Source organism: Pristiophorus japonicus, chromosome 16 (assembly GCF_044704955.1).
Source record: "Pristiophorus japonicus isolate sPriJap1 chromosome 16, sPriJap1.hap1, whole genome shotgun sequence".
NCBI lineage: Eukaryota > Metazoa > Chordata > Chondrichthyes > Pristiophoridae > Pristiophorus > Pristiophorus japonicus.
The window spans coordinates 61,397,042-61,412,911 of record NC_091992.1 but is presented as its reverse complement, the minus strand read 5'-3'; the positions used below and the strand labels follow the sequence as shown (position 1 = coordinate 61,412,911).

Genomic DNA, 15,870 nt, shown 5'->3' with positions numbered 1-15,870 from the left:
GCTTTGGTCCCAGTGTTGTGCTGTAGGTGACCTTGCTGGGATGTTAAGGAGAAACTGCCACTAAAGTAACTTTGGAAACCTTCAGCTTGGTGTATAACATGTACTGAGCTATCTGTGCCTTTTTTCTCTCCAAGGGCTCCTGGTGTCTGCTACTGCTCCTTTGTAAGTAGCCGAAAGGACATGAGCCCTTGCGTTTCCTCTCGACCTCCCTATAGGGGGGTTGTTGGCTTGCCCCTTGCCCCAACACTCGAGGCATCATCAGGAACATCCGCAGCCGCCCGCACTGCACTATACCACGGGCGGGCACCCTCACCCACAGCAGACCGTGGAGCTCAGTCCCCTCGCACTCAGAAATGTATGGCTTCCAAAGCTCGAATTCCCAATGGCAGGGTAACTCCCTGCTGCTGAATGGGGACATGCTGCGCTTAGCTGTGCCCTCCACATAGACAGGCAGCTAAATGGTCTCACCCTTAAGATGTTGCGTCCTGTCAGGTGTTAGCCACAGGCACTGCCCACGAGCGGCTATTTGGCTATGAGAGGGTGAATGGGGTAGAATTGTGTTTTCAAACTTTCGGGGAGGCAATTGAACAAACTCTGGCTTTCCCCCCTTTAACCCCACCGAGACACCAAGCCGCCATCATTGCCCAATCGGCTGCAGGGAGGCGGGTGAAGGTTTCGGGAGGCATCTGAGGGGGGGTCTGGAACAGTAGGGAGAGGAGCAGAGTTCAGGAGGTAGGGTACCTGTATTTAATACAACTACCGAGGCCATACTGGAGGTCAGAAACACGCCCAGGGAGCCTGTACATACACGAATTTCAATCTTTAAAACATCGCTCACAATTCCTGCAGCTCCGGCTTTTTCAATCCATCAACTGGCTTTTTTTCTCCATTTCTCATTTAACAATTTTTTAATAAGATTCCATATTAAACAACATGTGCCCCATTAATTAACACAGGCCCACAATTCACCATGGATTTCCATCAGGATTTCCTCATTATTGGTTAGGAAGTAATCAATAAGAAAATTAAAATGAGTGCTTCTCCAGTGCTGACGTCATCACCACTGGCACCAAGTTCAAAACTAACCGTGACTTCCACATAAAACACTGGCTTCACTCAGCACGCTCACCTTCCCCCTCTGTGTAAATAGCAGGGGGTTCAGCAACAATCCCACATCCTCAGCTTGACTTCACAACTCATTCATTCATCACAGGGCATTCGGCACTCAGGAACCCTCGCTTTCTCCTGCTGCTTCCCACATCACACTGCGCCAATTGTGTTAAAGTTAACAAAATGTGTTCATTCTCACATTCAGGTCTCCATGGACCGTGTTGCTGGCACAGTACTGAGCTCCCTCGAGACAGGCACCAGGGCAGTGACCCCTCTCCCCCAGTACTGAGCTCTCCCGGGACAGGCAGTGACCCCTCTCCCCCAGCACTGAGCTCTCCCGGGACAGGCAGTGACCCCTCTCCCCCAGAACTGAGCTCTCCTTGGACAGGTAGTGACCCCTCTTCCCCAGTACTGAGCTCTCCCGGGACAGGCAGTGACCCCTCTCCCCCAAAACTGAGCTCTCCTGGGACAGGCAGTGACCCCTCTCCCCCAGTACTGAGCTCTCCTGGGACAGGCAGTGACCCTCCCCCAGTACTGAGCTCTCCTGGGACAGGCAGTGACCCTCCCCCAGTACTGAGCTCTCCTGGGACAGGCAGTGACCCTCCCCCAGTACTGAGCTCTCCCGGGACAGGCAGTGACCCCTCTCCCCCAGTACTGAGCTCTCCCGGGACAGGCAGTGACCCCTCTCCCCCAGAACTGAGCTCACCTTGGACAGGTAGTGACCTCTCTTCCCCAGTACTGAGCTCTCCCGGGACAGGCAGTGACCCCTCTCCCCCAGTACTGAGCTCTCCCGGGACAGGCAGTGACCCCTCTCCCCCAAAACTGAGCTCTCCTGGGACAGGCAGTGACCCCTCTCCCCCAGTACTGAGCTCTCCTGGGACAGGCAGTGACCCTCCCCCAGTACTGAGCTCTCCTGGGACAGGCAGTGACCCTCCCCCAGTACTGAGCTCTCCCGGGACAGGCAGTGCCCCTCTCCCCCAGTACTGAGCTCTCCCGGGACAGGCAGTGACCCTCCCCCAGTACTGAGCTCTCCCGGGACAGGCAGTGACCCCTCACCCCCAGTACTGAGCTCCCTGGGACAGGCAGTGACCCCTCTTCCCCAGTACTGAGCTCTCCCGGGACAGGCAGAGACCCTCCCCCAGTACTGAGCTCTCCCGGGACAGGCAGTGACCCCTCTCCCCCAGTACTGAGCTCTCCCGGGACAGGCAGTGACCCTACCCCAGTACTGAGCTCTCCCGGGACAGGCAGTGACCCATCTCCCCCAGTACTGAGCTCTCCTGGGACAGGCAGTGACCCCTCTCCCCCAGTACTGAGCTCTCCCGGGACAGGCAGTGACCCCTCACCCCCAGTACTGAGCTCTCCCGGGACAGGCAGTGACCCCTCACCCCCAGTACTGAGCTCTCCCGGGACAGGCAGAGACCCTCTCCCAGTACTGCGCTCTCCTGGGACAGGCAGTGACCCCTCTCCCCCAGTACTGAGCTCTCCAGGGACAGGCAGTGACCCCTCACCCCCAGTACTGAGCTCTCCCGGGACAGGCAGTGACCCCTCTCCCCCAGTACTGAGCTCTCCCGGGACAGGCAGTGATCCCTCACCCCCAGTACTGAGCTCTCCCGGGACAGGCAGTGACCCCTCCCCCCAGTACTGAGCTCTCCTGGGACAGGCAGTGACCCCTCACCCCCAGTACTGAGCTCTCCCGGGACAGGCAGTGACCTTCTCCCAGTACTGAGCTCTCCCGGGACAGGCAGTGACCCTCCCCCAGTACTGAGCTCTCCCGGGACAGGCAGTGACCCCTCTCCCCCAGTACTGAGCTCTCCCGGGACAGGCAGTGACCCTACCCCAGTACTGAGCTCTCCCGGGACAGGCAGTGACCCATCTCCCCCAGTACTGAGCTCTCCTGGGACAGGCAGTGACCCCTCTCCCCCAGTACTGAGCTCTCCCGGGACAGGCAGTGACCCCTCTCCCCCAGTACTGAGCTCTCCTGGGACAGGCAGTGACCCCTCACCCCCAGTACTGAGCTCTCCTGGGACAGGCAGTGACCCCTCTCCCCCAGTACTGAGCTCTCCCGGGACAGGCAGTGACCCTCCCCCAGTAGTGAGCTCTCCCGGGACAGGCAGTGACCCTCCCCTAGTACTGAGCTCTCCCGGGACAGGCAGTGACCTCTCTCCCCCAGTACTGAGCTCTCCTGGGACAGGCAGTGACCCCTCTCCCCCAGTACTGAGCTCTCCCGGGACAGGCAGTGACCCTCCCCCAGTACTGAGCTCTCCCGGGACAGGCAGTGACCCTCCCCTAGTACTGAGCTCTCCCGGGACAGGCAGTGACCCCTCTCCCCCAGTACTGAGTTCTCCCGGGACAGGCAGTGACCCTCCCCTAGTACTGAGCTCTCCCGGGATAGGCAGTGACCCCTCTCCCCCAGTACTGAGCTCTCCCGGGACAGGCAGTGACCCTACCCCAGTACTGAGCTCTCCCGGGACAGGCAGTGACCCCTCACCCCCAGTACTGAGCTCTCCTGGGACAGGCAGTGACCCCTCTCCCCCAGTACTGAGCTCTCCCGGGACAGGCAGTGACCCTCCCCCAGTAGTGAGCTCTCCCGGGACAGGTAGTGACCTCTCTTCCCCAGTACTGAGCTCTCCCGGGACAGGCAGTGACCCCTCTCCCCCAGTACTGAGCTCTCCCGGGACAGGCAGTGACCCCTCTCCCCCAAAACTGAGCTCTCCTGGGACAGGCAGTGACCCCTCTCCCCCAGTACTGAGCTCTCCTGGGACAGGCAGTGACCCTCCCCCAGTACTGAGCTCTCCTGGGACAGGCAGTGACCCTCCCCCAGTACTGAGCTCTCCCGGGACAGGCAGTGACCCTCTCCCCCAGTACTGAGCTCTCCCGGGACAGGCAGTGACCCTCCCCCAGTACTGAGCTCTCCCGGGACAGGCAGTGACCCCTCACCCCCAGTACTGAGCTCCCTGGGACAGGCAGTGACCCCTCTTCCCCAGTACTGAGCTCTCCCGGGACAGGCAGAGACCCTCCCCCAGTACTGAGCTCTCCCGGGACAGGCAGTGACCCCTCTCCCCCAGTACTGAGCTCTCCCGGGACAGGCAGTGACCCTACCCCAGTACTGAGCTCTCCCGGGACAGGCAGTGACCCATCTCCCCCAGTACTGAGCTCTCCTGGGACAGGCAGTGACCCCTCTCCCCCAGTACTGAGCTCTCCCGGGACAGGCAGTGACCCCTCTCCCCCAGTACTGAGCTCTCCTGGGACAGGCAGTGACCCCTCACCCCCAGTACTGAGCTCTCCTGGGACAGGCAGTGACCCCTCTCCCCCAGTACTGAGCTCTCCCGGGACAGGCAGTGACCCTCCCCCAGTAGTGAGCTCTCCCGGGACAGGCAGTGACCCTCCCCTAGTACTGAGCTCTCCCGGGACAGGCAGTGACCTCTCTCCCCCAGTACTGAGCTCTCCTGGGACAGGCAGTGACCCCTCTCCCCCAGTACTGAGCTCTCCCGGGACAGGCAGTGACCCTCCCCCAGTAGTGAGCTCTCCCGGGACAGGCAGTGACCCTCCCCTAGTACTGAGCTCTCCCGGGACAGGCAGTGACCCCTCTCCCCCAGTACTGAGTTCTCCCGGGACAGGCAGTGACCCTCCCCTAGTACTGAGCTCTCCCGGGACAGGCAGTGACCCCTCTCCCCCAGTACTGAGCTCTCCCGGGACAGGCAGTGACCCTACCCCAGTACTGAGCTCTCCCGGGACAGGCAGTGACCCCTCACCCCCAGTACTGAGCTCTCCTGGGACAGGCAGTGACCCCTCTCCCCCAGTACTGAGCTCTCCCGGGACAGGCAGTGACCCTCCCCCAGTAGTGAGCTCTCCCGGGACAGGTAGTGACCTCTCTTCCCCAGTACTGAGCTCTCCCGGGACAGGCAGTGACCCCTCTCCCCCAGTACTGAGCTCTCCCGGGACAGGCAGTGACCCCTCTCCCCCAAAACTGAGCTCTCCTGGGACAGGCAGTGACCCCTCTCCCCCAGTACTGAGCTCTCCTGGGACAGGCAGTGACCCTCCCCCAGTACTGAGCTCTCCTGGGACAGGCAGTGACCCTCCCCCAGTACTGAGCTCTCCCGGGACAGGCAGTGACCCTCTCCCCCAGTACTGAGCTCTCCCGGGACAGGCAGTGACCCTCCCCCAGTACTGAGCTCTCCCGGGACAGGCAGTGACCCCTCACCCCCAGTACTGAGCTCCCTGGGACAGGCAGTGACCCCTCTTCCCCAGTACTGAGCTCTCCCGGGACAGGCAGAGACCCTCCCCCAGTACTGAGCTCTCCCGGGACAGGCAGTGACCCCTCTCCCCCAGTACTGAGCTCTCCCGGGACAGGCAGTGACCCTACCCCAGTACTGAGCTCTCCCGGGACAGGCAGTGACCCATCTCCCCCAGTACTGAGCTCTCCTGGGACAGGCAGTGACCCCTCTCCCCCAGTACTGAGCTCTCCCGGGACAGGCAGTGACCCCTCACCCCCAGTACTGAGCTCTCCCGGGACAGGCAGTGACCCCTCACCCCCAGTACTGAGCTCTCCCGGGACAGGCAGAGACCCTCTCCCAGTACTGCGCTCTCCTGGGACAGGCAGTGACCCCTCTCCCCCAGTACTGAGCTCTCCCGGGACAGGCAGTGACCCCTCTCCCCCAGTACTGAGCTCTCCCGGGACAGGCAGTGATCCCTCACCCCCAGTACTGAGCTCTCCCGGGACAGGCAGTGACCCCTCTCCCCCAGTACTGAGCTCTCCTGGGACAGGCAGTGACCCCTCACCCCCAGTACTGAGCTCTCCCGGGACAGGCAGTGACCTTCTCCCAGTACTGAGCTCTCCCGGGACAGGCAGTGACCCTCCCCCAGTACTGAGCTCTCCCGGGACAGGCAGTGACCCCTCTCCCCCAGTACTGAGCTCTCCCGGGACAGGCAGTGACCCTACCCCAGTACTGAGCTCTCCCGGGACAGGCAGTGACCCATCTCCCCCAGTACTGAGCTCTCCTGGGACAGGCAGTGACCCCTCTCCCCCAGTACTGAGCTCTCCCGGGACAGGCAGTGACCCCTCACCCCCAGTACTGAGCTCTCCCGGGACAGGCAGTGACCCCTCACCCCCAGTACTGAGCTCTCCCGGGACAGGCAGAGACCCTCTCCCAGTACTGCGCTCTCCTGGGACAGGCAGTGACCCCTCTCCCCCAGTACTGAGCTCTCCCGGGACAGGCAGTGACCCCTCTCCCCCAGTACTGAGCTCTCCTGGGACAGGCAGTGACCCCTCACCCCCAGTACTGAGCTCTCCTGGGACAGGCAGTGACCCCTCTCCCCCAGTACTGAGCTCTCCCGGGACAGGCAGTGACCCTCCCCCAGTAGTGAGCTCTCCCGGGACAGGCAGTGACCCTCCCCTAGTACTGAGCTCTCCCGGGACAGGCAGTGACCTCTCTCCCCCAGTACTGAGCTCTCCTGGGACAGGCAGTGACCCCTCTCCCCCAGTACTGAGCTCTCCCGGGACAGGCAGTGACCCTCCCCCAGTAGTGAGCTCTCCCGGGACAGGCAGTGACCCTCCCCTAGTACTGAGCTCTCCCGGGACAGGCAGTGACCCCTCTCCCCCAGTACTGAGTTCTCCCGGGACAGGCAGTGACCCTCCCCTAGTACTGAGCTCTCCCGGGACAGGCAGTGACCCCTCTCCCCCAGTACTGAGCTCTCCCGGGACAGGCAGTGACCCTACCCCAGTACTGAGCTCTCCCGGGACAGGCAGTGACCCCTCACCCCCAGTACTGAGCTCTCCTGGGACAGGCAGTGACCCCTCTCCCCCAGTACTGAGCTCTCCCGGGACAGGCAGTGACCCTCCCCCAGTAGTGAGCTCTCCCGGGACAGGCAGTGACCCTCCCCTAGTACTGAGCTCTCCCGGGACAGGCAGTGACCCCTCTCCCCCAGTACTGAGCTCTCCCGGGACAGGCAGTGACCCTCCCCTAGTACTGAGCTCTCCCGGGACAGGCAGTGACCCCTCTCCCCCAGTACTGAGCTCTCCCGGGACAGGCAGTGACCCTACCCCAGTACTGAGCTCTCCCGGGACAGGCAGTGACCCCTCACCCCCAGTACTGAGCTCTCCTGGGACAGGCAGTGACCCATCTCCCCCAGTACTGAGCTCTCCCGGGACAGGCAGTGACCCTCCCCCAGTACTGAGCTCTCCCGGGACAGGCAGTGACCCTCCCTCGGGGGATATTGGGAAGAATGTGACTTTAAGGGGCACTGATTGTTCTCTATTAATTTAATGACCTCAATCAATATGTTTACATGGGTTGGTGTACAATCCCTTTAACAGGTCAGTGTGGTGTATGTCACAGATTACGGTAAGTCATCGTAAGCCGTTGTCCGCGTCAGTGTGCACCGAGGGGCGCGAAGAATGATCCCGACGTGCCACAGACAACACACCAGAGCTCTGCCCCCAGCACCGAGTGCGGTAAGATTATGGAGGGGTCTGTGGTCTGTGCCAGTCCGCTGGTGTCTGCTGGCACAGCAGGTCGTGGGGAGGGGAGTGGGGATAAGCAGGCAGGGGTCCCACGACCATTCTTGTGCCCACCGTGAAGTTCAGCTGAGAGGAGGATTGTGGTCGAAGGCCAAGTTCCTCCGAAGAGGCAAGGGCTGAAATCCGAGGGCAGAGATTTCAAAACTAAACTAATCGGAGCAGAATGAGAGTTGTCAAGGCGTTTTTGCAGCAGATTTCTTTTGAAGGGAATAGCTCTTTGTTTAGAGGGGGAACCGGTATCATTGTATCAGCTGCACTCAAACTGGCCGACTGGAAGCTGTGCTCTTAATGTGACTGGGAGTGAACACGAGGGCCTCGGGCTAATGTAGGGAACAGCTCTGCCTGTAGTGACTCAGTCCCACGCTCGCTCCGCTCAGGCTCAGCCTGCTCAGGAGCCGCTAAACCTGCTCCAATCAGCACCCTGCCCCCCCCTCAATATACTGACCCTCCCCCCCCCCACACCAATACACTGCCTCCCTCCCCCCACACCAATACACTGCCTCCCTCCCCCCATACCAATACACTGCCTCCCCCCCTCCCCCACACCAATACACTGCCTCCCCCAACACCAATACACTGCCTCCCCCCCTCCCCCACACCAATACACTGCCTCCCCCAACACCAATACACTGCCTCCCTCCCCCCACACCAATACACTGCCTCCCCCCCCCCCCCACACCAATACACTGCCTCCCCCCACACCAATACATTGCCTCCCCCCCCACACCAATACACTGCCTCCCTCCCCCCACACCAATACACTGCCTCCCCCCACACCAATACACTGCCTCCCCCCCCCACACCAATACACTGCCTCCCTCCCCCCACACCAATACACTGCCTCCCCCCCCCCACACCAATACACTGCCTCCCCCCCCCCCCACACCAATACACTGCCTCCCCCCACACCAATACATTGCCTCCCCCCCCCCACACCAATACACTGCCTCCCTCCCCCCACACCAATACACTGCCTCCCCCCACACCAATACACTGCCTCCCTCCCCCACACCAATACACTGCCTCCCTCCCCCCACACCAATACACTGCCTCCCCCCCCCCACACCAATACACTGCCTCCCCCCCCCCCCACACCAATACACTGCCTCCCCCCACACCAATACACTGCCTCCCCCCCCCCCCCCACACCAATACACTGCCTCCCCCAACACCAATACACTGCCTCCCCCCCCCACACCAATACACTGCCTCCCCCCACACCAATACACTGCCCCCCCACACCAATACACTGTCCCCCCACACCAATACATTGCCTCCCCCCCCCACACCAATACACTGCCTCCCTCCCCCCACACCAATACACTGCCTCCCCCCACACCAATACACTGCCTCCCCCACACACCAATACACTGCCCCCCCCACACCAATACACTGCCCCCCCCACACACCAATACACGCCCCCCCCCACACACCAATACACTGCCCCCCCCACACACCAATACACTGCCCCCCCACACACCAATACACTGCCCCCCCACACACCAATACACTGCCCCCCCCACACACCAATACACTGCCCCCCCCAATACACTGACCCTCCCCCCCCCACACCAATACACTGCCCCCCCCCACACCGATACACTGCCCCTCCCACCAATACACTGCCCTCCCCCCCCCCCACAGCAATACACTGTCTCCCCCTCCACACCCCCACAGCAGCCTGACAGTCACTGTGCAAAAATAACCCGGGCACTAACGTTAGCAGCAAGTAACCAAATGTCGGAGCTGCACACCCACCCCTCACAGGAACTCCTCCATTCTCCGGAGATTTACGGGATGTTGCTGGGACTGGAGAATTTTGGCCATGAGGGTGGATTGGTGATGCTAGGTCAGTTTTCCTTGGAACAGTGGAGGCTGAGGGGAGGCCTTATTGAGGTGTATAAAATTATGAGAGGCCTGGATAGAGTTTCCCTTGACAGAGGGGTCAACAACCAGGGGACATAGATTTAAAGTAATTGGGGGGAGGTTTAGAGGAGATTTGAGGGGAAATATCTTCACCCAGAGGGTGGTGGGGGTCTGGAACTCACTGCCTGAAAGGGTGGCAGAGGCAGAAACCCTCACCACATTTAAAAAATACTTGAATGTGCACCTGAAGTGCGGTAACCTACAGGGCTACGGACCCAGAACTGGAAAGTGGGACTAGGTTGGATAGCTCTTGGTCTGCCGGTGCGGACACGATGGGCCGAAATGGCCTCCTTTCGTGCTATAAATTTATTTGATTCAGTCATGGCGAGGCTGCTCTGCCCGTGTACCTCACAGCAGGCCCATTCACCCACCCTGTGCCTCTGCCGTCTGTGGTGCCGGGCAGGTTGTACACGGGCTGTGGCAGACGAGATGGTAATGGAGTGCAGGGCGGGCTGTGTTGGTGACTGAGGAGCTACTATTTCAGGACAGGGGAAGCGATGATACAAATAGGATCGCCCCCGCCCACCTATCCCAACATCGCATGGGTGTTGCAGAATTGGCGATCCCTCTGCAGAGGAACTATTTTGCGGTGTCTGATTGTGTGGGGCCAGGATTAGCATAGCCACTCCACTCCGTGTCACAGAGTGATGCTTTCACCCCAGTGCGGAGACAACTGAGCTTCGCTCCGATACAATCCTGTACCTCGGGCACGACACCTCTCTCTCCAGATTGGTCTGAGCAGGCCAACACACTGGGGCTTCTTGCAACATGTACAGCATTGTCCCATCAGTAACCTGAGCAGAAATAACCTACTTATCCCAAAGGATTAGGGCTCTGGCTGTGATTAAACTATTCCCCGGCGACATTTTACCAATTAACATCCTTAGACCACGACAATTGTTCCCCAGGGGTATTTTAACCCAGACAGTAGATGGGTTATTTGAAGTATATTGGATTTTTATTGCTGGTTCTTTAGGAATAATTTTTTCCCTCCCCGCTAAAAAAAAAGGATGTTTGATGCCATGCAACAAAAGATAAATCCTTTAGTTTGAACCGATTGAATTGGAGCAACTCAGTTTGCCATGATAGCAGTAAAGAACCAACCAGACACACACCCTTCCTTCAGTAGCATGGTCCGTGGCCTGGTCAGGAGCTAGTGGGTTGTTGCGTTACATGTTTGAACAACAGATGCCAGTGATGGGTCAAATCATTAATCATCTTATTCCAAACCTCTTGGGGCTTCAGGCATTTTGTTTTGCTTCTAGAAGCATCGAGAGGGTTGCTCTCTCCGATTGGCTAACTGCTGGACACCACGAGGCTGATGTGGGAGGGAGAAAGGATTGCACTGACCAATCGCAGTGAGCTATTCGGTATCCCTATGAATGAGTGAATGCACTCAGCCCACCAGCAATAAACACAACTGTGGAAGAGCATCTGACGGAGGCCCGCTAATCCCGGGCCAAGAATGCCCTCTCCTCCTGGCAACACACAGTCTCACAAACAGAAGCGCATTCAATAGGACCCGAGGCGTCCTTTTAGGACAGACAAGAGAGTATAACCAAGTCCCACGAGGAAAAAAAAAAGCAAGCTGGCATCAAGAAACCAGTTCCTTCTGGTCAGCGCTGAGCAGTCTTTGGAGGTTAGAGCAGACAGTAAAGCCAGCAGATGAGAGGGGCGGAGACTAAGACGAAGAGCCAGGAAATGTCCCCAAAGCATGCTGGTAGCCCACTATTGCTCTGACACACTACAACAGGGTCTTTACCCTCTACGTAGTTGCGGGACACGTATTTGAGCGATTCGTCCAGCAGGATGACGGGCAGGGAGATCTTCAGGACCACGACCCATTGAGGCCAGTTCAGGGCAGTCACCTGGAAAATCAGCTGCGGAGGCAAAAAAAAGAGGGGCAAAGTCACACAATTATCGCGGAAACACAAGCACCGTACCCGCAAACACTGGCGGGGACCTCCGGCCGAGAGCGTTGTTATTTATCTGCGGCAATGCCGTGCCCATATGCTCGCCTCCAGCCGCGTGCATTAACTGTCCCAAACCAAGGTGGTCCACTCCTGACCGCTCTATGAAGCTGCCTAGCGAGCCACGCAGGCAAGAGAGACGGGGGCATGGGCAACAAATGCCAGCCTTGCCGGCATCGCCCACATCACCTGATGGAATAAATAAAACAGCCAGATGTGGCTGACTGGGAATCCAGATGTGGAGAATCACATTGCCGAAAAGTAAATAAAAGTGAGTAACAGACACCGTCACTGGTCATGTGACCTCGATACACATATTCACACGGCGCATACGCGTTTAACCTTCTTGTGCATTTGCTGGTAATGAGTGCGCGAGTGTTTTATAATCGCTTTGAGTGCTTTACTTCCTTGGTTACGGAATAGTGGAGATAGGTTTTAAGTAAATATGCGTGTGTGAAGTACATTTTCCTGCAGTGTGTGGAAGGTGTTTTCTATGAAGGTTGTGGCTGAAACGGTGTCGCCATAGTGACCCCTGTGGCCGTTCAGCGCTTTCTATTGGACGACATAGGTCTCAGGTCTGCATACTCTTCCCGCCAACTGTCCATTGCAAATTCCCATGTCCACATTTATAATGGGAACTGTCTATGTCAACTTGTCACACTGCAATTACACCCTCTCCCAAAGTGGAGATGGCACAGCGCCCCCACTGGCAGTAGGCTGTAATTACAGTGTGACACGTTTACATAGGAAGTTCCATCACCACTGTGGACATAGGAATTTAAATGGAAATATAAAAATAAAGGTGCAATGTTTGACTTTAAAATGGGGCTGAATTGTGAGTGCGCGCACTCTGGACCAAGAATCTCCGACCTGTAGCCCTGGTCCACCCCAAGGTCCACGCTGGTTCTTGGTCCCCTGTGTGCAGTACCATGGGAGATCAACAATGTTGGAAATTTGCTACAGATGTGGGGCACCTCTTATTTGAGCATCACCATTCTGTGACACACAGTCACGCCCGAATCGATGTACCTCTAGCGCTAGATGGGGCTTCATGTTAAACTATGGATACTGGTTACAAGATGGCAGAAATAGAACATAAGAATTATGAGCAGGAGTAGGCTCTTGGGCCCCTCGAGCTTGCTCTGCCTTTGGTAAGAGGAACTCAACATTACACTGGTCATAGACCACAGTCGAATGGAATATTCTGACCCTCTCCACCCCCTTTGTTAGCTCCTCACACCCGATCCTACGTCCACTCACAGGCAATGGCTCCACATAGAGAATCAGGAAATGCAGCGACATGGACAGGCAGATGGTCCCCAACAGCCAGATATTCACCCATGGGGGCATCCTTAACAGGGACTGGTTTTCCGACAGGCTACAGTAACAGAAACAAAAGGTCAAATGCCGGAGAAGTTCCAAGGAAAACAAAACGACCAGATTTAATTTTGAAACTAGCTACGGCCTTGTGCTGCCTCGATAATTTACCCTGAGATGTTGCGGCACCGTATGGAGCACAAGCTCTGACCACAGTTTTTATTTTCTACGCAACTCCGTTGGGACATTTGTTTTGCATTAAATGCTCTATTATAATACAAATCCGTCATTACAGAAACAATGGGAAACTTTTGTGTGACCACGTGACGTCCAATCTACCAACGTGGCCCACATTTACTACAGTACAGCTCCTGTTAGGTGAAGATAGAGTTTGACAATCCCAACTGATGATTACAGGAGAGCGTTCAATCCACTCGAGCGAGGGGGACGGCTGCTGCTTCAGCTCCATTCCACTGATTTAAAGTTTGCAACAGGTTGGCAGGACTCAATTAATACACAGGCCTATCGGGGCCTGAATAAGGTCACCAACCCTACCAGCAATTAAAGATTTATCTCCAGGACATTGCAGCGAGCAACACCTGAGAGAAAAATTAATTGAAAATATTGTTTAAAAAAAATAATTCGTTCAACACTTTTGTTTTTAGTTATACCAGAAAGAAAGGCTGTATGAGTGACAGTCAATAACACTCCAATTGGATAATGGAGAGTCTATTCACATTCCGATTGGCCATGGGAGGGCGGGGCACTGCAAGGATGGACTTGTCGGGTGACCAATGGCGGGAGTGTGAGGATAACTCCAGGAATCTGTCCATCCAGAGAGGGTATCTATAAGCCTGAACCCTGGGGCCAGATTACTCTCTTAGATGCTCCCTCGTATCGAAGATGACTTGCTTCCACGCCAAAAAGGGATGAGTTCACAGGTGTTTCAATGAAGGACCCAATATTCCAGTCCTGAACTACATCCCGAAGGGTGGAAGATGCCTGTGTGTGGATTTTCTTAACGTGTGGTGGCTGTTGCACGGGCTCGACAGAGCTAGGTCTTGGTCCAGTGGCAAGGGTTAACCAGGACGACTGGAGACCAGATTAACACACGTGCCGACAGGGCCTGCACCCTGGGCTGGATTAGCACATGGCCCATGGGGCCTGTGCCCTGGGCTGGATTAGTACACAGTCCCATGGGGCCTGTGCCCTGGGCTGGATTAGCACACTGCCCATGGGGCCTGTGCCCTGGGCTGGATTAGCACATGGCTCCATGGGGCCTGTGCCCTGGGCTGGATTAGCACACAATCCCATGGGGCCTGTGCCCTGGGCTGGATTAGCACACTGCCCATGGGGCCTGTGCCCTGGGCTGGATTAGCACATGGCCCATGGGGTCTGTGCCCTGGGCTGAATTAGCACACGGCTCCATGGGGCCTGTGCCCTGGGCTGGATTAGCACATGGCCCATGGGGCCTGTGCCCTGGGCTGGATTAGCACATGGCGCCATGGGGTCTGTGCCCTGGGCTGGATTAGCACATGGCTTCATGGGGCCTGTGCCCAGGGAACACAGCCAAATATGGGACTCCTTCGATAAAACCCACCATTATACAGAAAAACTGCATAAAGCTGCATGAGATTAATCTAAGGTATGTAGTATATATTGTGATACAATTTGTTTTATTATTAATGCAGTTTGTGAGACTTTTATGGACTGAGTTCTTCCTGCATTTTACCGCACGATTATTTTTAATGGATGGGGAGGTTGTTCACAATCGTCAAGGTCTGAGATGATCCGGTGGATTCAGAAATACTTGCAGAAAGTAGCTCACAAACTGATGAAGGACCACAGCAATAACTTGCATTTATATAGCGCCTTTAACATAGTAAAATGCCCCAAGGCGCTACACAGGCGCACGATCATACAAAATTGGACACTGAGCCACATAAGGAAATATTAGGGCAGGTGACCAAAAGTTTGGTCAATGTGGTAGATGTTAAGGATTGTTTAAAAGGAGGATAGAGAGGTAGAGAGGCGGAGAGGTTTAGGAAGGGAATTCCAGAGCTTGGGGTCTAGCCAACAGAAGGCACGGCCACCAATGGTTGAGTGATTAAAATCGGGAAAGCTCAAGAGGGCAGAATTGTGGGGCTGGAGGAGGTTACAGAGATAGGGAGGGGCGAGGTCATGGAGTGATTTAAAAACAAGGATGGGAATTTTAAAATTGAGGTGTTGTCGGACTGGGACCAACGTAGGCCAGTGGTGGGATTTGAAATCCGGAGACGTGAGTGCAAATCCCACCACGGCAGCTGGGGAATTTAAATTCAGTTAATTAAATAAATCTGGAATAAAAAGGCTAGCATCAGTAATGGTGACCATCAAAACTACCGGATTGTCGTAAAAACCCAACTGGTTCACGAATGTCCTTCCGGGGAGGAGGTTTCCTTACGGGCAGCAGAGTTTTGGATGAGCTCAAGTTTATGGAAGGTGGGAGAGAAGCCAGGAGTGCGTTGGAGTAGTCGAGTTTGGAGGTAACAAGAGCAGGGATGAGGGTTTCAGCAGCCAATGAGCTGAGGCAGGGTGGAGTCAGGCGATGTTACGGAGGTGGAAGGAGGCGGTCTTAGGTAAGCCGCGGCTATGTGGCCGGAAGCTCAACTCGGGATCAAATATGACACCAAGGTTGCGAACAGTCTGGTTCAGCCTCAAACAGTTACCAGGGAGAAGGAACAGTGTTGATGGCGGGGACCCAAGACAATGGCTTCAGTCTCTGACCATTCAGAGGCAGTTGATGGGTGGGGCGAGGGGATGGTGAGTGTAATGTATTTGCTTCATGGGTTCTTTGCTTAAGAATTTATAGCAACACATTGCTATTAAGAATAGTTGGTTTATTAGCAAAGGTTTAACAATCACACTACACATTACCAGTTCATCCACCAGGCTCACAACCACCTGCCTCATCGTGGATCCCCCGAACCCAACTGGCTGGGGTTTTATTGAGTCTTGTGAACATCACGTAACTGGCTAAGCCACTCACAA

At 56.5% G+C, this 15,870-nt stretch overlaps 1 protein-coding gene across 2 annotated transcripts in view; it reads right to left on the bottom strand.

Annotated features, from left to right (window-relative positions):
* atp2a3 (ATPase sarcoplasmic/endoplasmic reticulum Ca2+ transporting 3) overlaps window positions 1–15,870 on the bottom strand; it is a 264,096-nt gene that overhangs the window by 30,490 nt on the left and 217,736 nt on the right. The window contains exons 19-20 of one of the 2 annotated variants that reach the window (XM_070857381.1): window positions 12,784–12,901; window positions 11,316–11,433 (exon numbers count right to left, since the gene is read on the bottom strand). In XM_070857381.1, the coding sequence (XP_070713482.1) occupies window positions 11,316–11,433; window positions 12,784–12,901 (236 nt within the window). Of the gene's footprint in view, window positions 1–9,299; window positions 11,434–12,783; window positions 12,902–15,870 lie in introns of those variants that run through there. The other variant, XM_070857380.1, reaches the window with a different exon arrangement.